Source organism: Phoxinus phoxinus (assembly GCF_949152265.1).
Source record: "Phoxinus phoxinus genome assembly, chromosome: 12".
Taxonomy (NCBI): domain Eukaryota; kingdom Metazoa; phylum Chordata; class Actinopteri; order Cypriniformes; family Leuciscidae; genus Phoxinus; species Phoxinus phoxinus.
The window spans coordinates 32,623,328-32,648,354 of NC_136887.1; the positions used below are offsets into that span (position 1 = coordinate 32,623,328).

The 25,027-nt window shown below is 39.9% G+C and overlaps 6 protein-coding genes across 6 annotated transcripts in view; all 6 read left to right on the forward strand.

Moving 5' to 3' along the window:
- The window catches only part of LOC307008668 (protocadherin alpha-C2-like), a gene marked incomplete at its 5' end in the record, with an annotated part of 159,621 nt that overhangs the window by 2,671 nt on the left and 131,923 nt on the right, over nucleotides 1-25,027 (forward strand). The gene's annotated exons all lie outside the window — the stretch shown is intronic.
- LOC307008011 (protocadherin alpha-2-like) lies at nucleotides 231-6,373 on the forward strand (the record flags this gene model as incomplete). Its single annotated transcript, XM_079630571.1, has 3 exons — nucleotides 231-2,713; nucleotides 5,961-6,125; nucleotides 6,320-6,373. The coding sequence occupies exons 1-3, from the start codon at nucleotides 374-376 to the stop codon at nucleotides 6,371-6,373; spliced, it is 2,559 nt and encodes an 852-aa protein (XP_079486697.1). The 5' UTR covers nucleotides 231-373.
- LOC307008012 (protocadherin alpha-8-like) lies at nucleotides 6,656-9,224 on the forward strand (the record flags this gene model as incomplete). Its single annotated transcript, XM_079630572.1, is given in 2 exon segments — nucleotides 6,656-9,193; nucleotides 9,195-9,224. Coding segments are annotated over 2 exon segments (2,397 nt in total). The 5' UTR covers nucleotides 6,656-6,826.
- On the forward strand, nucleotides 9,754-12,289 carry LOC307008680 (protocadherin alpha-8-like; the record flags this gene model as incomplete). The annotated part of the gene is made up of 1 exon (XM_079631685.1): nucleotides 9,754-12,289. Exon 1 carries the CDS (start codon nucleotides 9,908-9,910, stop codon nucleotides 12,287-12,289), a length of 2,382 nt encoding a protein of 793 aa, XP_079487811.1. The 5' UTR covers nucleotides 9,754-9,907.
- On the forward strand, nucleotides 16,429-18,830 carry LOC307008679 (protocadherin alpha-8-like; the record flags this gene model as incomplete). The annotated part of the gene is made up of 1 exon (XM_079631684.1): nucleotides 16,429-18,830. One exon carries the CDS (start codon nucleotides 16,429-16,431, stop codon nucleotides 18,808-18,810), a length of 2,382 nt encoding a protein of 793 aa, XP_079487810.1. The 3' UTR covers nucleotides 18,811-18,830.
- Nucleotides 19,540-24,773, forward strand: LOC307008013 (uncharacterized protein; the record flags this gene model as incomplete). The annotated part of the gene is made up of 2 exons (XM_079630573.1): nucleotides 19,540-21,899; nucleotides 22,361-24,773. The coding sequence occupies 2 exons, from the start codon at nucleotides 19,540-19,542 to the stop codon at nucleotides 24,771-24,773; spliced, it is 4,773 nt and encodes a 1,590-aa protein (XP_079486699.1).

The window sequence follows — 25,027 nt, forward strand, 5'->3', positions numbered from 1 at the left end:
AGGAGGGATTATAACAATAATTTCTGTTTCGACGGTCAAAGAGTTTTCTTTGAAGATTTATGTCCTTTTCATTTTCGTGATGTATATATATTTTTTTTTCAAAAACAAATCCACTCCACATGGTGTCAGTGTTACTCTAAGTTACTGTCTTGAAGCAAGCCCTTCCCCATCAGGCGTCAGCAAATGAGAAACATAACCGTGTTTTGTGCAGAGAGAAGGGTCAGCATAACGCGTTCAAAGCAGTGCTAACTAATAATAATCTCATCGTATGTCGTTTTTGATAATGCAATCGATATCAGAGATTAGAATAGGAAAAAATTGTGTTTCGTGGGAAGAGCATTTGTAATCCGAAATTATTCTATCTTTCTTTGCGATGGATGTCGGAGGACAATGGAGCAGACGGCCGAGCTGGTGGATTACTCTTTCTTTGCTGTCGTGCTTCGGGAATCTAGTTTTTGCTCAGATAAAATACAATGTCCCGGAGGAAGTGAGAGAAGGATCTGTTGTGGGGAATATTGCCAAGGATTTAAACCTTGATGTCAGTAATTTGGCGCACCGACGGTTTCGTATTGTTTCTGGACCTGATGATGCGCTTTTCCAGGTAAATCAGAACAATGGGGAACTGTATGTCAATAAGAGAATCGACAGAGAGAAGCTGTGTGATGGAAACACTGTTTGTTCGATAAGTCTGAAATGCGTTGTTGAAGACCCCTTAGAGGTGCATTACATAGAAGTTGAAATAACTGATGTAAACGACAATCCACCCATTTTCCCGAGATCTGAGCAGCAATTTGAAATAGCAGAGCATACGCTTTTGGGAACGCGTTTTCAAGTCCAAACTGCCAGAGATCCTGATCTGGGAATGAATACGGTTCGATATTATAAATTAAGCCAGAATGAGCTGTTTGATATTGACATTAGAGAAAGGCATGCAACAAAAATACCATTTTTAGTTTTAAAGAAAGCACTGGACAGAGAAAGGCAAGGCAAGCATAGACTCACATTAACAGCCACAGATGGCGGAAATCCACCGAAATCAGGGACTCTGAACATCTCTGTTATTGTTCTAGATACAAATGACAATCGACCAGTCTTTAGCCGTGACTCATATTCTGCAACAATCCTGGAAAACGCACCTCTTGGAACTGTCGTAATTAAAATAAACGCAACGGATTTAGATGATGGAATAAATGGGGAAATCGAGTTCTCGTTAGGCGAAAATTTGGATGGAAAAATCCACGACCTGTTTAAGCTTGACAAGAACACGGGCGAATTACAAGTTAAAGGGAACATAGACTTTGAGGAAACTGATGTCTTTAAATTAGATGTGCAGGCATCAGATAAAGGCCAGCCTCCACTTATAACTGAAGCAGAACTCAACATTAAAGTCACAGATGTTAATGATAACTCTCCTGAAATTGAGATAACATCACTTTCTAGTGTTATATCTGAAAATGCAAATCCTGGGACGGCAATAGCCTTAATCAGTGTTTCAGACAAGGACTCCGGTGTCAATGGCAGAGTCATTTGTACATTACCCGAAAATATGCCATTTGAGCTGAAATCATCTTTCAAGGAGAATATTTATTCATTAGTAACAAAGGGGCGTTTAGATAGAGAAGTTACTTCAAGCTATGAAATCACTGTAACAGCCACTGACCTAGGAGAGCCACCTTTGTCCTCTTTTAAAATATTAAATATACAGGTCTCTGATGTAAATGATAACTCCCCACAGTTTACCCAAAATAAATTTGAGCTTTATTTATCTGAAAACAATACCCCTGGTGCTTCTATATTCTCTGTCACTGCTTTTGATAAAGACTTAAACGAAAATGCTGCAATAACATATAACCTAAATCAAGTTGATTTGACAACTTTTCTAAATATTAATTCAGAAACGGGAATTATTTATGCACTAAAAAGTTTTGATTTTGAAACTCTTAAAACGTTCCAGTTCCATGTGCTCGCTACAGACTCTGGAAGTCCGTCTCTGAGCAGTAACGTGACAGTGAACGTGTTTATCCTGGATCAGAACGACAACGTTCCAGTGATCTTATATCCAGTCAGCGCTAACGGTTCTGCTGAGGGTGTGGAAGAGATTCCCCGGAATGTGAACGCAGGACATTTGGTGACTAAAGTCAGAGCCTATGACGCAGATATAGGATACAACGGCTGGTTATTGTTTTCACTGCAGGAAGTTAGTGACCACAGTCTCTTTAGTCTGGACCGCTATACAGGACAGATAAGAACCCTTCGCTCATTCACAGAGACAGACGAGGCCCAGCATAAACTGCTCATACTGGTCAAAGACAATGGGAACGTGTCACTCTCAGCAACAGCGACTGTGATTGTCAAAGTTGTGGAGCCCAAAGAGGCTTTTGCAGCTTCTGATGTTAAAAACACAGTAAAAGACGAGGAGGAAAACGACGTGACATTTTATCTGATCATCACTTTGGGCTCGGTTTCAGTGCTTTTTGTCATCAGCATCATCGTGTTGATTGTAATGCAGTGCTCTAAATCTACAGACTATTCGTCCAAGTATTTACAGGACGCAAATTACGACGGGACTCTGTGTCACAGCATCCAGTACAGATCTGGAGACAAACGGTACATGTTAGTTGGACCCAGAATGAGTATCGGCTCTACAATAGCAGCAGGCAGTAATAGGAATACTCTAGTGATACCAGATCGCAGGAGGAGAGATTCTGGAGAGGTAAGAATAACCAGTTCATTATAATTACAATCACTGCGTTGGTTTGATATTTGTATAGTTTATAATTGAAAACTGTATGCTTTTACTCAGTTATGATGTCACAGCACAACATCTCCTATAACGTACCTAGTTTGACAGCTTTGATTTTCTGATCGTGTTGTAAATAACCGCAGCTTCCATACAGGGAGCTGTTCGCTGCTTTGGTGCTGAAAGTAGACGAAATTCCTTTAGAATAGGCTGCATCGTCAAATATAATTTCTGTGACATAAAAATGCTTAAACGACTGTTGCATGTTATGAGAACATTTTAAAAAACATCACTGTAAGTCGTCAAACTACTGACCTGTAAACTTTAAATAACTGAAATGTACATTTAAACATAAAATAAGTATATTTATAACTGTGGGAGGTGCATTTTTTCTTCTTCGTATTTTTCGTAAGTATTTTGAACCATGGTGTCAAGGAGGAGATATTCTGGAGAGTTAAGGATTTTTGTGGTTTGCAGAAGTTTTCACAAAAATGCTCTTTAAGTCACACTCCATAGAATTCAATGTGTTGAGTATTATTTATTATTTATTTTATTTATTTTGGAGATGAGCTGTTTGTCGCTTCATTTGAAGCAACGTGAAGCATAAGCCATTTCTTCCCATTAAAATAATTGATTCCCATTTATATATATATATATATATATATATATATATATATATATATATATATATATATATATATATATATATATATATATATATATATAAATTCTGCAAATTGAAAATGATAACCAGCTGTCTTGAAAGGTCTAATGCTCCACTCGGTGTCAGTGTTGCTCTAATTTAAGTTTTCCTGTTTTAAGTCCGGCCCATAATGATGACACGCACAGTCTTGTATAGTCCTTATCCATGGGGATGGTATACGATCTGAAAAGGCGTTATGCGATCCGTGTTTATTAAGGTTTTCGTTTGAATATTTTTCATTACAAATTATATGATATAGGCTTAGTGTTATTCGAAATCGCCAAGGATATATTTCTGGCTGTGTCTCTGTAATCGTTCGCCATGGAAGCCAGAGAACAAAGGCGCAGATGGGAGTATTGGTGGATTGCTTTGTTTTTCTCCTTGCTTCTGTGCTTTGGACAGCAGGTTTCAGCGCAGATAAGATATTCTATTCCAGAGGAATTGAAAGAAGGATCCGTTGTTGGACATATTGCTAAGGATCTTGGACTTGATGTCAGCAATTTAGCTAACAGGAGATTGCGTATCGTGTCTGGATCAAAGGATGCGCTTTTTCAGGTAAATCAAAATAATGGCGTCTTATATGTCCATAAGAACATTGACAGAGAGGAGCTGTGTGATGGAAATGACGCCTGCTTGATTAATTTAAAAATGGTAGTCGAAGATCCCTTGGAAATACATTACGTTGGAGTACAGATAACCGATGTTAATGATAACTCACCCACATTTACAGAAGAGGAGCAGCATTTTGAGATTGCGGAACACACACCCACAGGGACACGTTTCCAAATACAGGCAGCACGAGATGCTGATACGACAGCAAATAATGTCCGGTCGTATAAATTGAGTCAGAATGAGCATTTCGAAGTTGAGACAAAAGATAGAGATGAGGAAAAAATACCACTTTTAGTTTTAAAGAAAGCACTTGACCGGGAAAACGCAGCGGAGCATCGATTAATTCTAACCGCAATCGATGGTGGAAATCCTCCACGGTCAGGAAATCTTAACATAATTGTTACTGTTCTTGATGTAAATGATAACCGTCCTGTGTTCAGTCAAGACTCATATTCTGTAACAGTAAAAGAAAATGCTGCAATCGGAACAGTGTTGATAAAACTCAACGCAACTGATTTAGATGAGGGTTCAAATGGTGTTGTAGAATACGCATTTGGAAGGAACTTGAAGCGCAAAGTATACGATCTATTTAAACTGGATCGTGCAACAGGAGAAATTCAGATTAAAGGTGAACTTGACTTTGAGGAAACAGAGGTGTACAAATTAGACGTACAGGCATCAGATAAAGGCCAGCCTCCATGGATCGTTGAATCTGTCGTTACTATTAAGATAATAGACATAAATGATAACGCTCCTGAAATAGACTTAACCTCGCTTTCCAGTGTTGTTTCTGAGGATTCTAAACCTGGCACTGTAATTTCATTGATTAGCATCAGTGACAGGGACTCTGGTATAAATGGGAAGATTGTACCAAGTATTTCGGATAGTGTTCATTTTGAGCTGAAACCATCTATTCAAGACAATATTTATTCCCTTGTAACGAAGGGAAAACTGGATCGAGAACTCGTGTCCCATTATGACATAACAATAACAGTCACTGATTTAGGACAGCCGCCTTTATCCTCATTTAAATCTCTGAGCGTGCAGGTATCAGATGTTAATGATAACTGTCCTGAATTTTCTCAAAATCCACTTGAATTATATTTAGTAGAAAATAACGCAGCTGGTGCCTCCATACTGTCTGTGAGCGCATCCGATAAAGATTTAAATGAAAACGCTATGATTACTTACTATATTATTAGAGGGGATGCTTCACAAAATGATATGGCCTCATTTTTTAACATTAACTCTGAAACGGGGGTAATTTACGCCTTAAACCGTTTTGACTTCGAAGTAATTAAAAAGTTTAATTTCCAAGTTATTGCAAAGGATTCAGGAACTCCTCCACTTAGCAGTAACGTGACAGTGAACGTGTTTATCCTGGATCAGAACGACAACGTTCCAGTGATCTTATATCCAGTCAGCGCTAACGGTTCTGCTGAGGGTGTGGAAGAGATTCCCCGGAATGTGAACGCAGGACATTTGGTGACTAAAGTCAGAGCCTATGACGCAGATATAGGATACAACGGCTGGTTATTGTTTTCACTGCAGGAAGTTAGTGACCACAGTCTCTTTAGTTTGGACCGCTATACAGGACAGATAAGAACCCTTCGCTCATTCACAGAGACAGACGAGGCCCAGCATAAACTGCTCATACTGGTCAAAGACAATGGGAACGTGTCACTCTCAGCAACAGCGACTGTGATTGTCAAAGTTGTGGAGCCCAAAGAGGCTTTTGCAGCTTCTGATGTTAAAAACACAGTAAAAGACGAGGAGGAAAACGACGTGACATTTTATCTGATCATCACTTTGGGCTCGGTTTCAGTGCTTTTTGTCATCAGCATCATCGTGTTGATTGTAATGCAGTGCTCTAAATCTACAGACTATTCGTCCAAGTATTTACAGGACGCAAATTACGACGGGACTCTGTGTCACAGCATCCAGTACAGATCTGGAGACAAACGGTACATGTTAGTTGGACCCAGAATGAGTATCGGCTCTACAATAGCAGCAGGCAGTAATAGGAATACTCTAGTGATACCAGATCGCAGGAGGAGAGATTCTGGAGAGGTAAGGCTGGCGATTCATTTTCAATTTCTTGTGACTTTTATTTAAAAAAAAAAAAAAAAAAAAAAAAAAACATTTCACCTACAAGCGACACAATATGTTATCATATAACTGATGAGGTAATGGAAAGTTAAGAAGTTGTTTTGAAAAAAAAAGTATGTGCGTAATGTCTAAACATTTGCTGTTATTCGAAGTAGAGGGAGCTGTCCGCTGCATTGGTGCTGAAATCAGTTGCGGTTCCCTTGGAATAGCCTGGGTTTAATACATTAAAAATGGCTTTATTGTGCTCACACACAAGTTGCTTTTGGGTGTTATTCATGCGATTTATAAAATGATGCAGCATAGGTTTAATGTGCCACTGAATGTAATTATTTTAAGTTGTTTCGTACACAACTGATGTGCATAACTAACTGTTTTTGAGGACTTGTCTTTCTGTAGACCACTCGATGTCACTGTTGCTCTAGTATTTGAGGAGCATATTAAGACCTGCCTTTGATGATGACGTGAAACGGACTGTATTGTTCGTCACATTCGTCAGGAAACATTCGCGAGCTGATGAACAGGATAACGGTAATAGGCTGCTGTGCTAACCGTATTCAGAATGGATTTATTTTGTTTTGCACGATCTATCTAATATTATATTGTGACATCGAATCACCCAGCATATATTGATTATTGGAATAACGGTGCAGTAAACACTCGCCATGGAAGCCGGAGGACAAAGGCGCGGATGGGAGTACTGGTGGATTTCTCTGTGTTTCTCTTTGCTTGTGAGCCTCGGACAGCAAGGTTCAGCGCAGATAAGATACACTGTTCCAGAAGAGGTGAAAGAGGGGTCTGTCGTCGGAAATTGTGCTAAGGATTTGGGTCTTGATGTCAGTACATTAGTGGAAAGACGGTTCCGTATTGTGTCTGGATCAAATGACGCTCTTTTCCAGGTAAATCAGAACAATGGCGTCTTGTATGTGGATAAGCACATTGACAGAGAGGAGGTGTGTGATGGAAATAGCGCCTGCTTGATTAATTTGAAAATAGTTGTCGAAAAGCCTCTCGAGGTCCATTATGTGGAAGTTGAAATAACAGATGTGAATGATCACGCTCCATCTTTCCACGATAAAGACTTCTATCTGGAGGTTGCGGAAAACACTGTAACCGGAACACGATTTGAACTTCAAACTGCTCGAGATCTGGATGTGGGAGTTAATTCAGTTCGATTTTACCAGCTGAGTAAAAATGGGTATTTTGATTTGGAAATTAAAGATAGTGTATACGGAGATAAAACCCCTTTCTTAGTATTACAGAAACCATTAGACAGAGAAACCACTCAAATGCACAGGTTACTACTGACTGCAGTAGATGGCGGAAGTCCACCGAAATCAGGCATTCTTAATATCACTGTCTTTGTTTTGGATGTAAACGATAACCGCCCCATATGCAGAAGTGATACATTAACGATAACATTGCGGGAAAATGCAATTATTGATACTGTAGTGACGATTATAAATGCAAGTGATGCAGACAGTGGTCCGAATGGTGAAGTAGAATATGCATACGGTAGAAATATGAAGCCAAAAATACGTGAGATATTTCAATTAGACCAGGCCACTGGTGAAATACGTGTTAAAGGCTTGATTGACTTTGAAGAAAATGAAATCTACAGTTTGATAATAAGGGCATCAGACAAAGGGATTCCTCCTATTAACACTGATTGTCAGCTTATCATTAAAGTTGAAGATGTAAATGACAATAAACCAGAAATACAAGTAACATCTCTTTCAAATGTAATTTCGGAGGACGCAAAAATTGGAACCGTTATTTCTCTCATAAGTGTAAGTGATAAAGATTCTGGGATAAATGGAAAAGTTGTCTGTCGCCTGTCTGACAATGTGCCATTTGAGTTAAAACAGTCTGTTCAGGACAACATGTATTCCCTTGTAACGAAAGAACGCTTAGATCGAGAGTTAGTGTCCGAATATGATATCAAAATAACAGCAACAGATTTAGGTAACCCTTCTCTGTCGGCTTATAAAACTATGTTTGTACAGGTGTCAGATGTAAATGATAACATCCCAGAATTTTCTTCGAATCCTCTTGAGCTTTACTTAACTGAAAACAATCCTCCAGGAGCTTCTATATTTTCTGTCAGTGCCTCAGACAAAGATATTAATGAAAATGCTGCCATAACGTATCATATCGTAAGAGGTGGAGGGACACAGAACGACATGGCGTCTGTCATGAATATTAATTCTGAGACTGGTGTTATTCACGCGCTAAAGAGCTTTGACTTTGAAATGATAAAAACGTTCCAGTTCCATGTGCTCGCCAAAGACTCTGGAAGTCCGTCTCTGAGCAGTAACGTGACAGTGAACGTGTTTATCCTGGATCAGAACGACAACGTTCCAGTGATCTTATATCCAGTCAGCGCTAACGGTTCTGCTGAGGGTGTGGAAGAGATTCCCCGGAATGTGAACGCAGGACATTTGGTGACTAAAGTCAGAGCCTATGACGCAGATATAGGATACAACGGCTGGTTATTGTTTTCACTGCAGGAAGTTAGTGACCACAGTCTCTTTAGTCTGGACCGCTATACAGGACAGATAAGAACCCTTCGCTCATTCACAGAGACAGACGAGGCCCAGCATAAACTGCTCATACTGGTCAAAGACAATGGGAACGTGTCACTCTCAGCAACAGCGACTGTGATTGTCAAAGTTGTGGAGCCCAAAGAGGCTTTTGCAGCTTCTGATGTTAAAAACACAGTAAAAGACGAGGAGGAAAACGACGTGACATTTTATCTGATCATCACTTTGGGCTCGGTTTCAGTGCTTTTTGTCATCAGCATCATCGTGTTGATTGTAATGCAGTGCTCTAAATCTACAGACTATTCGTCCAAGTATTTACAGGACGCAAATTACGACGGGACTCTGTGTCACAGCATCCAGTACAGATCTGGAGACAAACGGTACATGTTAGTTGGACCCAGAATGAGTATCGGCTCTACAATAGCAGCAGGCAGTAATAGGAATACTCTAGTGATACCAGATCGCAGGAGGAGAGATTCTGGAGAGGTAAGGCTGGCGATTAATTTTAAATTTCTTGTGATTTTTATTTAAAAACAAAAAACAAAACAAAAAAACATACATTTTCACCTACAAGCTACACAATATGTTATCATATAACTGATGAGGTAATGGAAAGTTAAGAAGTTGTTTTGAAAAAAAAAAAGTATGTGCGTAATGTCTAAACATTTGCTGTTATTCGAAGTAGAGGGAGCTGTCCGCTGCATTGGTGCTGAAATTAGTTGCGGTTCCCTTGGAATGGCCTGGGTTTAATACATTAAAAGTGTCTTTATTGTGCTCACACACACTTGTCTACATAAGTTGCTTTTGGATGTTATTTATGCGATTTATAAAATAATGCAGCATAGGTTTAATGTGCCACTGAATGTAATTATTTTAAGTTGTTTCGTACACAACTGATGTGCATAACTAACTGTTTTTGAGGACTTGTCTTTCTGTAGACCACTCGATGTCACTGTTGCTCTAGTATTTGAGGAGCATATTAAGACCTGCCTTTGATGATGACGTGAAACGGACTGTATTGTTCGTCACATTCGTCAGGAAACATTCGCGAGCTGATGAACAGTATAACGGTAATAGGCTGCAGTGCTAACCGTATTCAGAATGGATTTATTTTGTTTTGCACGATCTATCTAATATTATATTGTGACATCGAATCACCCAGCATATATTGATTATTGGAATAACGGTGCATAAACACTCGCCATGGAAGCCGGAGGACAAAGGCGCGGATGGGAGTACTGGTGGATTTCTCTGTGTTTCTCTTTGCTTGTGAGCCTCGGACAGCAAGGTTCAGCGCAGATAAGATACACTGTTCCAGAAGAGGTGAAAGAGGGGTCTGTCGTCGGAAATTGTGCTAAGGATTTGGGTCTTGATGTCAGTACATTAGTGGAAAGACGGTTCCGTATTGTGTCTGGATCAAATGACGCTCTTTTCCAGGTAAATCAGAACAATGGCGTCTTGTATGTGGATAAGCACATTGACAGAGAGGAGGTGTGTGATGGAAATAGCGCCTGCTTGATTAATTTGAAAATAGTTGTCGAAAAGCCTCTCGAGGTCCATTATGTGGAAGTTGAAATAACAGATGTGAATGATCACGCTCCATCTTTCCACGATAAAGACTTCTATCTAGAGGTTGCGGAAAACACTGTAACCGGAACACGATTTGAACTTCAAACTGCTCGAGATCTGGATGTGGGAGTTCATTCAGTTCGATTTTACCAGCTGAGTAAAAATGGGTATTTTGATTTGGAAATCAAAGATAGTGTATACGGAGATAAAACCCCTTTCTTAGTATTACAGAAACCATTAGACAGAGAAACCACTCAAATGCACAGGTTACTACTGACTGCAGTAGATGGCGGAAGTCCACCAAAATCAGGCATTCTTAATATCACTGTCTTTGTTTTGGATGTAAATGATAACCGCCCCATATGCAGAAGTGATACATTAACGATAACATTGCGGGAAAATGCAATTATTGATACTGTAGTCACGATTATAAATGCAAGTGATGCAGACAGTGGTCCGAATGGTGAAGTAGAATATGCATACGGTAGAAATATGAAGCCAAAAATACGTGAGATATTTCAATTAGACCAGGCCACTGGTGAAATACGTGTTAAAGGCTTGATTGACTTTGAAGAAAATGAAATCTACAGTTTAATAATAAGGGCATCAGACAAGGGTCTTCCTCCTTTGAACAGTGATTGTCAGCTTATCATTAAAGTTGAAGATGTAAATGACAATAAACCAGAAATACAAGTTACATCTCTTTCAAATGTGATTTCGGAGGACGCAAAAATTGGAACCGTTATTTCTCTCATAAGTGTAAGTGATAAAGATTCTGGGATAAATGGAAAAGTTGTCTGTCGCCTGTCTGACAATGTGCCATTTGAGTTAAAACAGTCTGTTCAGGACAACATGTATTCACTTGTAACGAAAGAACGCTTAGATCGAGAGTTAGTGTCCGAATATGATATCAAAATAACAGCAACAGATTTAGGTAACCCTTCTCTGTCGGCTTATAAAACTATGTTTGTACAGGTGTCAGATGTAAATGATAACATCCCAGAATTTTCTTCGAATCCTCTTGAGCTTTACTTAACTGAAAACAATCCTCCAGGCGCTTCTATATTTTCTGTCAGTGCCTCAGACAAAGATATTAATGAAAATGCTGCCATAACGTATCATATCGTAAGAGGTGGAGGGACACAGAACGACATGGCATCTGTCATGAATATTAATTCTGAGACTGGTGTTATTCACGCGCTAAAGAGCTTTGACTTTGAAATGATAAAAACGTTCCAGTTCCATGTGCTCGCCAAAGACTCTGGAAGTCCGTCTCTGAGCAGTAACGTGACAGTGAACGTGTTTATCCTGGATCAGAACGACAACGTTCCAGTGATCTTATATCCAGTCAGCGCTAACGGTTCTGCTGAGGGTGTGGAAGAGATTCCCCGGAATGTGAACGCAGGACATTTGGTGACTAAAGTCAGAGCCTATGACGCAGATATAGGATACAACGGCTGGTTATTGTTTTCACTGCAGGAAGTTAGTGACCACAGTCTCTTTAGTCTGGACCGCTATACAGGACAGATAAGAACCCTTCGCTCATTCACAGAAACAGACGAGGCCCAGCATAAACTGCTCATACTGGTCAAAGACAATGGGAACGTGTCACTCTCAGCAACAGCGACTGTGATTGTCAAAGTTGTGGAGCCCAAAGAGGCTTTTGCAGCTTCTGATGTTAAAAACACAGTCAAAGACGAGGAGGAAAACGACGTGACATTTTATCTGATCATCACTTTGGGCTCGGTTTCAGTGCTTTTTGTCATCAGCATCATCGTGTTGATTGTAATGCAGTGCTCTAAATCTACAGACTATTCGTCCAAGTATTTACAAGACGCAAATTACGACGGGACTCTGTGTCACAGCATCCAGTACAGATCTGGAGACAAACGGTACATGTTAGTTGGACCCAGAATGAGTATCGGCTCTACAATAGCAGCAGGCAGTAATAGGAATACTCTAGTGATACCAGATCGCAGGAGGAGAGATTCTGGAGAGGTAAGGACAACCGATTAATTATAATTACAGTCACCCTGTTTGTTTGATATTTTTGTATGTTGTAATTGCAAATTTGTATTATTTTACATAGTTATGGTTTCATAGCGCAAAATCACGTTAGTTATCCTCCTTTGATTGACAGTTTTGATTTTCTGAGTGCATTGCGAGTGGCATCAGCTTGCAGGGAGCTGTTCGCTACGCTGGTGCTGAAATTAGATGCAATTCCTCCAGGATACGTTTAAAGTGTCAAAGGCTCATTTGTCTAATTTCTGACAAATACAAATCCAGAAGAACGGTCCGTCATCAACAAAAAAATCAATGACCGAAAAGATGTAAGCATAAATGTGTTCATGTGTATTTCATATAGTTGATTTTAGATCATTTTTGTTTGTCAAGTATTGGCATTATTAGATATAAATAAAAAATGTCCTTGCTATATACAGTTCTATTTACATTTAAATAATACATGTATTTGTAGGTCTTTAATGCATTTTGTCCATAATGCGTTTAATCTCCCATATTTTAGGTTATGCTCTGTAATAAAGAATTTTTCGAAGTCGTAAGTAAAACAAATTTTTTTGGAGTACTATTTCAGTTTTTCTACTTCACAATTTCACATTTGCTTCATTGTGTTACCGTTTCTTTGTAATTATTTGTTAATACTTTCTGCGTAAAAAATCGTTTCAAAGTAAATCCTACACCATTTGTTTGAGTGAAGTAACATTCAATTTTATAATGGCATTTTCACATTTCACGTAATAGTGACAGGGAATGCAACACTTTCAGCATTATTCATAAGCTTTAAGAAATGTGTTTGAAATGAACAGTTGACCGCTCGGTGTCAGTATTACTCTATGTTATGATATGCTGGAGAGATGATGCCCTGCCCTAAATGGAGACATGCGCAGTGTTGTATTAGGAGCCAGTGTGAGGCGAATAAAATGACAGTGGTTATGGTGGATTGACGATACAACGCAGGACGTCATTTGAACTATTTACCTGGATTGTGACACCACACCGTTTATCCTGTTGCTGTGAGTATCACGGACGACACATGCCAGGTCCTGGAATACTTTTGCTGTAATCGCTCGCGATGGATAAGGATGGACAAAGGCGCAGATGTGGGTACTGGTGGATTGCTTTGTGTTTGATGCTGCATTGTAATCAGCCAGTTTCAGCACAGATCAGATATTCTATTCCAGAGGAGGTGAAAGAGGGATCACACGTGGGAAATATTGCTAAGGATCTCGGTCTTGATGTCAGTTCGTTAGAGCACAGACGATTCCGTATTGTTTCTGGATCTAAGGACAGCTTTTTCCAGGTAAATCAGAACAATGGCATCTTGTACGTTCATAAGAAAATCGACCGAGAGGAGATGTGTGATGGCAATGGCGCATGTTTGCTAAGCTTAAAGATTGCAGTTGAAAATCCACTCGAAGTTCACTATGTTGAGGTTGAAATAACAGATGTAAATGATCACTTCCCTTCTTTCCCAGAAAAAGACTTGCACATTAAAATAGCAGAAAACACAGTTAAAGGCACTCGCTTCGATCTTCCAACCGCGAGAGATTTGGATGTTGGCGTTAATTCCATTCGTTCCTATCGGCTCGGACAAAACGATCATTTTGACATAGAGATAAGAGACAGTGGATATGGGGATAAAAATCCTTTTCTGCTTTTACAGAAACCCTTAGACAGGGAGAGTCAAGAGAGACACGTAATAACATTGACTGCTGTAGATGGTGGAAATCCACCAAAATCAGGCACTTTAAATATAACTGTCACGGTCCTCGATGTTAACGACAACGGCCCAATATGCAATCGAGACACATATACTATTACTTTAAATGAGAACGCCTCTCCCGGTTTTACAGTTACATTTGTTAATGCAACTGACCCAGATGAGGGCGTTAATGGAGAAGTTGAATATACTTACGGTAGGAATGTGCAGCGTAAAGTACATGATGTTTTTGATTTGGACATGGTGACAGGTGAAATACGTGTCAAAGGCAAAATTGATTTTGAAGAGAATGAAATTTATAGTCTGAACATAATGGCTTCTGATAAGGGACGCCCTCCACTCCATACTGACTGCAGAGTTATTATTAAGATTACAGATGTCAATGATAATGAACCTGAGATAGAAGTCACGTCGCTTTCTAATATTGTTTCTGAAGATGCAAAACCTGGGACAGTAATTTCTCTTATAAGCATAACGGACAAAGATTCGGGGATTAACGGTAAAGTTGTTTGTAGCTTGTCAAATAATGTGCCATTTGAGTTGAAGCCATATGTTCAGCAGAACATGTATTCTCTAGTAACCAAAGAGAGTTTGGACCGGGAGGTTGCGTCCCATTATGACATTACGATAACAGCTACTGATTTAGGCAATCCCGCTCTTTCAGCGTCAAAATCTCTGAGCGTAGAGGTGTCTGATGTTAACGATAATACACCGCAATTTCCCCACAGCCCTCTTGAGATTTACCTGTTTGAAAATAATGCACCTGGAGAGTCAATATTCTCTGTCAGCGCCACGGACAAAGACAAAAATGAAAATGCCCATATCACTTATAATATTATAAGAGGCGATCAGACGCAAAGCGATGTGACTTCATTCCTCAATATCAATTCTGAAACAGGCGTGATTAGTGCTCTCAAATGTTTTGACTTTGAAACGGTAAAAAAGTTCCAGTTCCACGTGCTCGCTACAGACTCTGGAAGTCCGTCTCTGAGCAGTAACGTGACAGTGAACGTGTTTATTCTGGATCAGAACGACAACGTTCCAGTGATCTTATATCCAGTCAGCGCTAACGGTTCTGCTGAGGGTGTGGAAGAGATTCCCCGGAATGTGAACGCAGGACATTTGGTGACTAAAGTCAGAGCCTATGACGCAGATATAGGATACAACGGCTGGTTATTGTTTTCACTGCAGGAAGTTAGTGACCACAGTCTCTTTAGTTTGGACCGCTATACAGGACAGATAAGAACCCTTCGCTCATTCACAGAGACAGACGAGGCCCAGCATAAACTGCTCATACTGGTCAAAGACAATGGGAACGTGTCACTCTCAGCAACAGCGACTGTGATTGTCAAAGTTGTGGAGCCCAAAGAGGCTTTTGCAGCTTCTGATGTTAAAAACACAGTAAAAGACGAGGAGGAAAACGACGTGACATTTTATCTGATCATCACTTTGGGCTCGGTTTCAGTGCTTTTTGTCATCAGCATCATCGTGTTGATTGTAATGCAGTGCTCTAAATCTACAGACTATTCGTCCAAGTATTTACAGGACGCAAATTACGACGGGACTCTGTGTCACAGCATCCAGTACAGATCTGGAGACAAACGGTACATGTTAGTTGGACCCAGAATGAGTATCGGCTCTACAATAGCAGCAGGCAGTAATAGGAATACTCTAGTGATACCAGATCGCAGGAGGAGAGATTCTGGAGAGGTAAGGACAACCAGTTCATTATAATTACTGTCACAGTATTGCTTTGATTTTTTTAGTCGTTATAATAGTACTTTCTGCTAAATTTTATGATTTTACAGAGTTGTGATTTGCAAAAACTTATTCAGTACTTTGTTTGTTTGACATCTTTGTCTGGTCGTGCAGCTCGTACGGAGCTGTCCGCTGTTTTGGTGCTGAAACGAGATGCAGTTCATTGAGAACTTTTCAAAGGCGTAATTTCTGTAATTAAAATGTTAAACTACCTGTTATTGATGTCATTAAAACATTTTCAAACTCATCATTGTTAGTCTACTTCATGTTGATTTAAATCTATAGGCAACTTATTGTAGATGTACATCGTTTCAGTATTATTATATGAGTCAAAATAATGATTTCAAGTATTTTCATTTTGTTTTAATTATTTTAAACCACTTGGTGTCGGTGTTGCACTAGCATTTGTCATGAGTCTTGAGTCCTGCCCCTGATGATGACGTGAATAGGGCTGTATTGTTTCTTTCACACACAAACTGACACACACACTGAGGGTCGGGATGAATCGACAATACGCGACTGACGGCACTTAAACAAGACTGGTTTCATATTTTGTAATTTGCTCATGATGTGCTTGCCATAAACATTCTACTACGGCCTCTAATAATCGAGGATATATACAGTTGCCTTTAGAGAAAGCGCTTATAAATCGCTCGCGATGGAAGCCGGAGGACAAAGGCGCAGATGGGAGTACTGCTGGATTGCTCTGTGTATTTCTTTTCTTCTTGACTCCGGACAGCAGGTTTCAGCTCAGATAAGATATTCTGTTCCAGAAGAAGTGAAAGAAGGAACCGCTGTGGGAAATATTGCTAAGGATTTGGGTCTTGAAGTAAGTAGCTTGATGGAGAGGCAGTTTCGAATCGTTTCTGGATCTAAAGAGGAGCTTTTTCAGATAAATCAGGTTAATGGCATTTTGTACGTTAATAAGAAAATCGACAGAGAGTCTTTGTGTGCTGGCAGCGGTGTTTGTATGGTGAATTTAAAAACCGTTATTGAAAATCCTCTCGAGATACATTATGTAGAAGTGGAAATATTAGATGTAAACGATCACTCTCCTAGATTTCCCGATAAAGAGCAGCGCATCCGAATTTCTGAAAATACACTGCCTGGTGCTGATTATCAGTTACAAGCTGCCAGAGATCCCGATTCTGGGACTAATTCGGTTCGGTCCTATAAGTTAAGTCCTAATGATCATTTTGAAATTCGAGTTAGAGAAAGTGATGAGGATAAAATGCCATTTTTAGTGCTAAAGAAGGCTGTTGATAGAGAGATTAAAACGACATACAAGCTGCTTCTAACAGCAGTTGATGGAGGGAATCCTCCGAAATCTGGGTCTGTTAACATTACAATTATTATTCTAGATACAAATGACAATCGCCCTGTATTTAGTCGAGAGACATATTCAGTGACATTAGAAGAGAACTCTGCTATTGGCACTGTGGTACTTCGAGTAAACGCAACTGATATGGATGAGGGCCAGAATAGTGAAATCGAATACAGTTTTGCGACGTTAAACAATAAAGTGCATGATGTTTTTGAGCTCGATCAGGTCACAGGTGAAATACGTGTAAAGGGGAAGGTGGATTTTGAAGAAACAGAAGTTTATAAACTCGATATTCAAGCATCAGATAAGGGGCATCCATCAATGTCTGCAAACTGTAGAGTTGTCGTTAAGATTATTGATGTGAATGACAACCGGCCAGAGATTGAGATTACGTCACTTTCTAAGAACATCCCTGAAGATTCTAAGCCTGGAACGGTAATTTCTCTCATCAGTGTGACTGATAAAGACGCCGGTATCAACGGCAAAGTGATTTGTCAGCTAAACAAAAATATTCCCTTTGAGCTAAAGCCTTCCTTCAAAGATAATATGTACTCTTTAGTAACAAAAGATCGACTAGATAGAGAAACGGATTCACAGTATGAAATTACAATTACAGCCTCTGATTTAGGACAGCCGTCTTTGACTGCATCGACCACACTAAGCGTTCAGATTTCTGATGTGAATGATAATGCTCCAGAATTTTTAATAAATCCTCTAGATCTTTACTTAGTGGAAAATAATGCTGCCGGTTCGTCTATAATTTCAGTAAGCGCCTCTGATAGAGACAGTGCTGAAAATGCCGTATTATCATATCACATAATTAGAGGTGATGGAACACAGAATGATTTGTCGTCTTTCTTGAATATAAATTCTGAGACAGGTGTTGTTTATTCGCTAAAGAGTTTTGACTTTGAAACGTTAAAAACATCTCAGTTCCATGTGCTCGCTACAGACTCTGGAAGTCCGTCTCTGAGCAGTAACGTGACAGTGAACGTGTTTATCCTGGATCAGAACGACAACGTTCCAGTGATCTTATATCCAGTCAGCGCTAACGGTTCTGCTGAGGGTGTGGAAGAGATTCCCCGGAATGTGAACGCAGGACATTTGGTGACTAAAGTCAGAGCCTATGACGCAGATATAGGATACAACGGCTGGTTATTGTTTTCACTGCAGGAAGTTAGTGACCACAGTCTCTTTAGTTTGGACCGCTATACAGGACAGATAAGAACCCTTCGCTCATTCACAGAGACAGACGAGGCCCAGCATAAACTGCTCATACTGGTCAAAGACAATGGGAACGTGTCACTCTCAGCAACAGCGACTGTGATTGTCAAAGTTGTGGAGCCCAAAGAGGCTTTTGCAGCTTCTGATGTTAAGAACACAGTAAAAGACGAGGAGGAAAACGACGTGACATTTTATCTGATCATCACTTTGGGCTCGGTTTCAGTGCTTTTTGTCATCAGCATCATCGTGTTGATTGTAATGCAGTGCTCTAAATCTACAGACTATTCGTCCAAGTATTTACAGGACGCAAATTACGACGGGACTCTGTGTCACAGCATCCAGTACAGATCTGGAGACAAACGGTACATGTTAGTTGGACCCAGAATGAGTATCGGCTCTACAATAGCAGCAGGCAGTAATAGGAATACTCTAGTGATACCAGATCGCAGGAGGAGAGATTCTGGAGAGGTAAGAATATCCAGTTCATTATAATTACGGTCACCGTATTGCTTTGATTTAAAAAAAAAAAAAAAATTATATTATTCGTTATAACTAATTTATGCAAAATGCTATGGTTTTACAGAGCTGTGATTTCATAGCGCCAAATCTTGTTCAGTACTTTTTGACATCTTTGTCTGATCGTATCGTACAGCTCGAAGGGAGCTGTTCACTGCGTTGGTGCTGAAAATAGATGCAGTTCCTTGGGAATTTGTTAAAGGCGTTTGTTTGTGACATTAAAATTTGTTAAACTACTTGTTTCGGAAGTCATGAAAACATTTTCAAACGAATCACTGTTAGTCGTCAAACAATTCTGAAAGTTTGTGAACTTTAATCTACTTCATGTTGATTATAATACTTTTCATAGATTTACGTTTACATCATTTCATTATTATTTACAACTGACAGTAATGATTTTTAAAAATGTTTTTAAATATTTGAAACCACTTGGTGTCGGTGTTGCACTAGCATTTGTCCTGGGTCTTGAGTCCTGCCCCTGATGATGACGTGAATAGGGCTGTATTGTTTCTTTCACACACAAACTCACACACACTGAAGGGTCGGGATGAATCGACAATACGCGACTGACGGCACTTAAACAAGACTGGTTTCATATTTTGTAATTTGCTCATGATGTGCTTGCCATAAACATTCTACTACGGCCTCTAATAATCGAGGATATATACAGTTGCCTTTAGAGAAAGCGCTTATAAATCGCTCGCGATGGAAGCCGGAGGACAAAGGCGCAGATGGGAGTACTGCTGGATTGCTCTGTGTATTTCTTTTCTTCTTGACTCCGGACAGCAGGTTTCAGCTCAGATAAGATATTCTGTTCCAGAAGAAGTGAAAGAAGGAACCGCTGTGGGAAATATTGCTAAGGATTTGGGTCTTGAAGTAAGTAGCTTGATGGACAGGCAGTTTCGAATCGTTTCTGGATCTAAAGAGGAGCTTTTTCAGATAAATCAGGAAAATGGCATTTTGTATGTTCGTAAGAAAACCGACAGAGAGTCTTTGTGTGCTGGCAGCGGTGTTTGTATGGTGAATTTAAAAACCGTTGTTGAAAATCCTCTCGAGATACATTATGTTGAGGTAGAAATATCAGATATAAATGATCACTCTCCTCATTTCCCTGAAAAGGAGCAGCGTCTAATAATTTATGAAAATACACTGCCTGGTGCTGATTATCAGTTACAAGCTGCCAGAGATCCCGATTCTGGGACTAATTCGGTTCGGTCCTATAAATTAAGTCCTAATGATCATTTTGAAATTCGAGTTAGAGAAAGTGATGAGGATAAAATGCCAGTTTTAGTGCTAAAGAAGGCTGTTGATAGAGAGATTACAACGACATACAAGCTGCTTCTAACAGCAGTTGATGGAGGGAATCCTCCGAAATCTGGGACTCTTAATATTAATATTACTGTTCTAGATATAAATGATAATATCCCTGTATTTAGTCGTGAGACATATTCAGTGACATTAGAAGAGAACTCTGCTATTGGCACTGTGGTACTTCGAGTAAACGCAACTGATATGGATGAGGGCCAGAATAGTGAAATCGAATACAGTTTTGCGACGTTAAACAGCAAAGTGCATGATGTTTTTGAGCTCGATCAGGTCACAGGTGAAATACGTGTAAAGGGGAAGGTGGATTTTGAAGAAACAGAAGTTTATAAACTCGATATTCAGGCATCAGATAAGGGGCATCCTCCCATGTCTGCAAACTGTAGAATTATTATTAAAATTATTGATGTAAATGACAACCGGCCAGAGATTGAGATTACGTCACTTTCTAAGAACATCCCTGAAGATTCTAAGCCTGGAACGGTCATTTCTCTCATCAGTGTGACTGATAAAGACGCCGGGATCAACGGCAAAGTGATTTGTCAGTTAAACAAAAATATTCCTTTTGAGCTAAAGCCTTCCTTCAAAGATAATATGTACTCTTTAGTAACAAAAGATCGACTAGATAGAGAAACGGATTCACAGTATGACATTACAATTACAGCCTCTGATTTAGGACAGCCGTCTTTGACTGCATCGACCACACTAAGCGTTCAGATTTCTGATGTGAATGATAATGCTCCAGAATTTTTAATAAATCCTCTAGATCTTTACTTAGTGGAAAATAATGCTGCCGGTTCGTCTATAATTTCAGTAAGCGCCTCTGATAGAGACAGTGCTGAAAATGCCGTGATATCATATCACATAATTAGAGGTGATGGAACAAATGATTTGTCGTCTTTCTTGAATATAAATTCTGAGACAGGTGTTGTTTATTCGCTAAAGAGTTTTGACTTTGAAACGTTAAAAACATCTCAGTTCCATGTGCTCGCTACAGACTCTGGAAGTCCGTCTCTGAGCAGTAACGTGACAGTGAACGTGTTTATTCTGGATCAGAACGACAACGTTCCAGTGATCTTATATCCAGTCAGCGCTAACGGTTCTGCTGAGGGTGTGGAAGAGATTCCCCGGAATGTGAACGCAGGACATTTGGTGACTAAAGTCAGAGCCTATGACGCAGATATAGGATACAACGGCTGGTTATTGTTTTCACTGCAGGAAGTTAGTGACCACAGTCTCTTTAGTCTGGACCGCTATACAGGACAGATAAGAACCCTTCGCTCATTCACAGAGACAGACGAGGCCCAGCATAAACTGCTCATACTGGTCAAAGACAATGGGAACGTGTCACTCTCAGCAACAGCGACTGTGATTGTCAAAGTTGTGGAGCCCAAAGAGGCTTTTGCAGCTTCTGATGTTAAAAACACAGTAAAAGACGAGGAGGAAAACGACGTGACATTTTATCTGATCATCACTTTGGGCTCGGTTTCAGTGCTTTTTGTCATCAGCATCATCGTGTTGATTGTAATGCAGTGCTCTAAATCTACAGACTATTCGTCCAAGTATTTACAGGACGCAAATTACGACGGAACTCTGTGTCACAGCATCCAGTACAGATCTGGAGACAAACGGTACATGTTAGTTGGACCCAGAATGAGTATCGGCTCTACAATAGCAGCAGGCAGTAATAGGAATACTCTAGTGATACCAGATCGCAGGAGGAGAGATTCTGGAGAGGTAAGGATACCATAAATATGAATATTTGAATTTATACAAAATTTGTTTTGTAAATATTTACACCTCGAATATGTTGACTTCAAATATTGTATACTGACAATTGCAATGAGAAATGAGAAAGTCAATAAAAGTGTGTAATGAAAAGAAATACATACTTTTTTTTATTATTATCATTTTTTAAATGTATTTGTTACTCTGATAGCGCTATGGATATGTGTTTAAGAATGTGCTATACGCTTCAGTCCGCCCGGTGTCAGTGCTGCACTAATGTTGCATGGAAAACCGATCTGCTTATGATGACGTGAAGGGCATTGTTCCTCATTTGGAGATGCTTGTGTGCGCGAGCGGTTCAGAAGGAAGGTGCACGGACATAATTGCGCTGGCTGGCGTTAAATTGAAGATCCATATTTTGGGTTAGATTTCCAGTTCTATATGACACATGAAATGCATGTCATTAAATGTACAGTTTAGCTTTTGGACAAATCATCCCGATGTTCGCGATGGGAGACAGAAGACAGCGGCGCAAATGGGAGTGCTGGTGGATTGTTTTGTGCATATTTTTTCTGTTTTGCTTCGAGCAGCAGGTTTCAGCTCAGTTAAAATACTCTGTTCCAGAGGAGGTCAAAGAGGGATCCGTTGTAGGAAATGTTGCTAAGGATTTGGGTATTGATGTCAGTGCTTTGGTGGACAGGCGCTTTCGCATCGTTTCTGGATCTAATGATGCTCCTTTTCAGGTAAATCTGAACAATGGCATGTTGTATGTTCAAAAGAGAATCGACAGAGAAGAGCTTTGTGTCGACAATGAAGTCTGCCATGTCAATCTCAAAATTGCTATCGAAAATCCTCTCGAAATTCATTATGTAGGCGTCGAGGTTACGGATATCAACGATCATGCTCCTGTTTTCCCCGAGAAAGAACAGATTTTGAAGATCGCAGAAAATACTTTGCCTGGTGCTGATTTTCAGTTGCTCGCAGCTCGCGACCCTGATTCTGGAGGAAATGCTCTGCGAACATACAAACTGAGTCATAACGAACATTTTGAATTGGAGATTAGAGATGGCGGTGAGGAAAACAAGATCCCTATTCTTAAGCTGCAGAGACCCCTTGATAGGGAGCGACAAAGTAAGCATCATTTAGTGTTAACCGCCGTCGACGGTGGAAATCCAGCGAGATCAGGCGTTATGAACATTACCATAGTAGTGCTCGATAATAATGACAACAGACCGATGTTTAGTAAAGATGTGTACTCTGTGACAATTACTGAAAATATTCCTTTAGGGAGTCTGATATTACAAGTGAATGCCACAGATGCAGATTTGGGCTTAAATGGTGACGTACGATATTCTTTTGTGAGCAATTTAAAGAAAAAGGTGTATGACACATTTGAAATAGACAGGACTACAGGTGAAATTCGTGTTATTGGTGATGTTGATTACGAAGACACAGAAGTATACAGAGCTGACGTCACAGCCTCAGACAGTGCAGAGTCTCCCATGACGACAAACTGTAGAGTTATCATAAAAGTTACAGACCTAAATGACAATAAACCAGAAATAGAGGTCACCTCGCTTTCCAATCTAATACCTGAGGATTCCAGACCAGGAACTGTTATTTCACTGATTAGTGTAACAGATAAGGACTCGGGTACTAACGGGAAAACAGTATGCAGTCTTTCTGATGGGACTCCGTTTGAGCTAAAACCTTCTTTTCAAGAAAATATGTATTCGCTTGTGACGAAAAGGGCTTTAGATCGCGAGATGATTACTCATTATGATATTTTATTAACGGTCACTGATTTAGGGCAACCTCCTCTGTCCTCAGTGAAGACTTTAAGCATTGATGTTTCAGATGTAAATGATAATAAGCCAGAGTTTCCTCAAAATCCTCTCGAGATCTTCTTATTAGAAAACAATTCACCAGGTGCATCTATTTTTTCAGTTAGCGCACTTGACAAAGACATAAACGATAATGCTGTTATTGCATACAATATAATTCGAGATGACAAAACAAAAGGAGATATGGCTTCATTCCTGAATGTCAATTCTGAAACTGGAGCTATCTATGCGCTGAAAAGTTTTGATTTTGAAACGATGAAAACGGGACAGTTCCATGTGCTCGCTACAGACTCTGGAAGTCCGTCTCTGAGCAGTAACGTGACAGTGAACGTGTTTATCCTGGATCAGAACGACAACGTTCCAGTGATCTTATATCCAGTCAGCGCTAACGGTTCTGCTGAGGGTGTGGAAGAGATTCCCCGGAATGTGAACGCAGGACATTTGGTGACTAAAGTCAGAGCCTATGACGCAGATATAGGATACAACGGCTGGTTATTGTTTTCACTGCAGGAAGTTAGTGACCACAGTCTCTTTAGTCTGGACCGCTATACAGGACAGATAAGAACCCTTCGCTCATTCACAGAGACAGACGAGGCCCAGCATAAACTGCTCATACTGGTCAAAGACAATGGGAACGTGTCACTCTCAGCAACAGCGACTGTGATTGTCAAAGTTGTGGAGCCCAAAGAGGCTTTTGCAGCTTCTGATGTTAAAAACACAGTAAAAGACGAGGAGGAAAACGACGTGACATTTTATCTGATCATCACTTTGGGCTCGGTTTCAGTGCTTTTTGTCATCAGCATCATCGTGTTGATTGTAATGCAGTGCTCTAAATCTACAGACTATTCGTCCAAGTATTTACAGGACGCAAATTACGACGGGACTCTGTGTCACAGCATCCAGTACAGATCTGGAGACAAACGGTACATGTTAGTTGGACCCAGAATGAGTATCGGCTCTACAATAGCAGCAGGCAGTAATAGGAATACTCTAGTGATACCAGATCGCAGGAGGAGAGATTCTGGAGAGGTAAGAGCTTTGTGAATCATATTAAACAACTTTCTCAGGCTTACTGTTAACACATTTTACATTTTGATTTCAGTATCTAGTTCACTATGTGATATGTTTGTGTTCTGACTTAAAAGATCACCATTTATTCATTGTTGCTTTTATTTATTAACATGTAGAAGTTTGAACGTTCGCTGTCCATGGTGCTGAAATGTTTCATTTCACCTTTGCAGTGCAACAGTCCTTTTCTATTATAGTTTGGTCGAAAATTACTTATCCTCTTCTTTAGT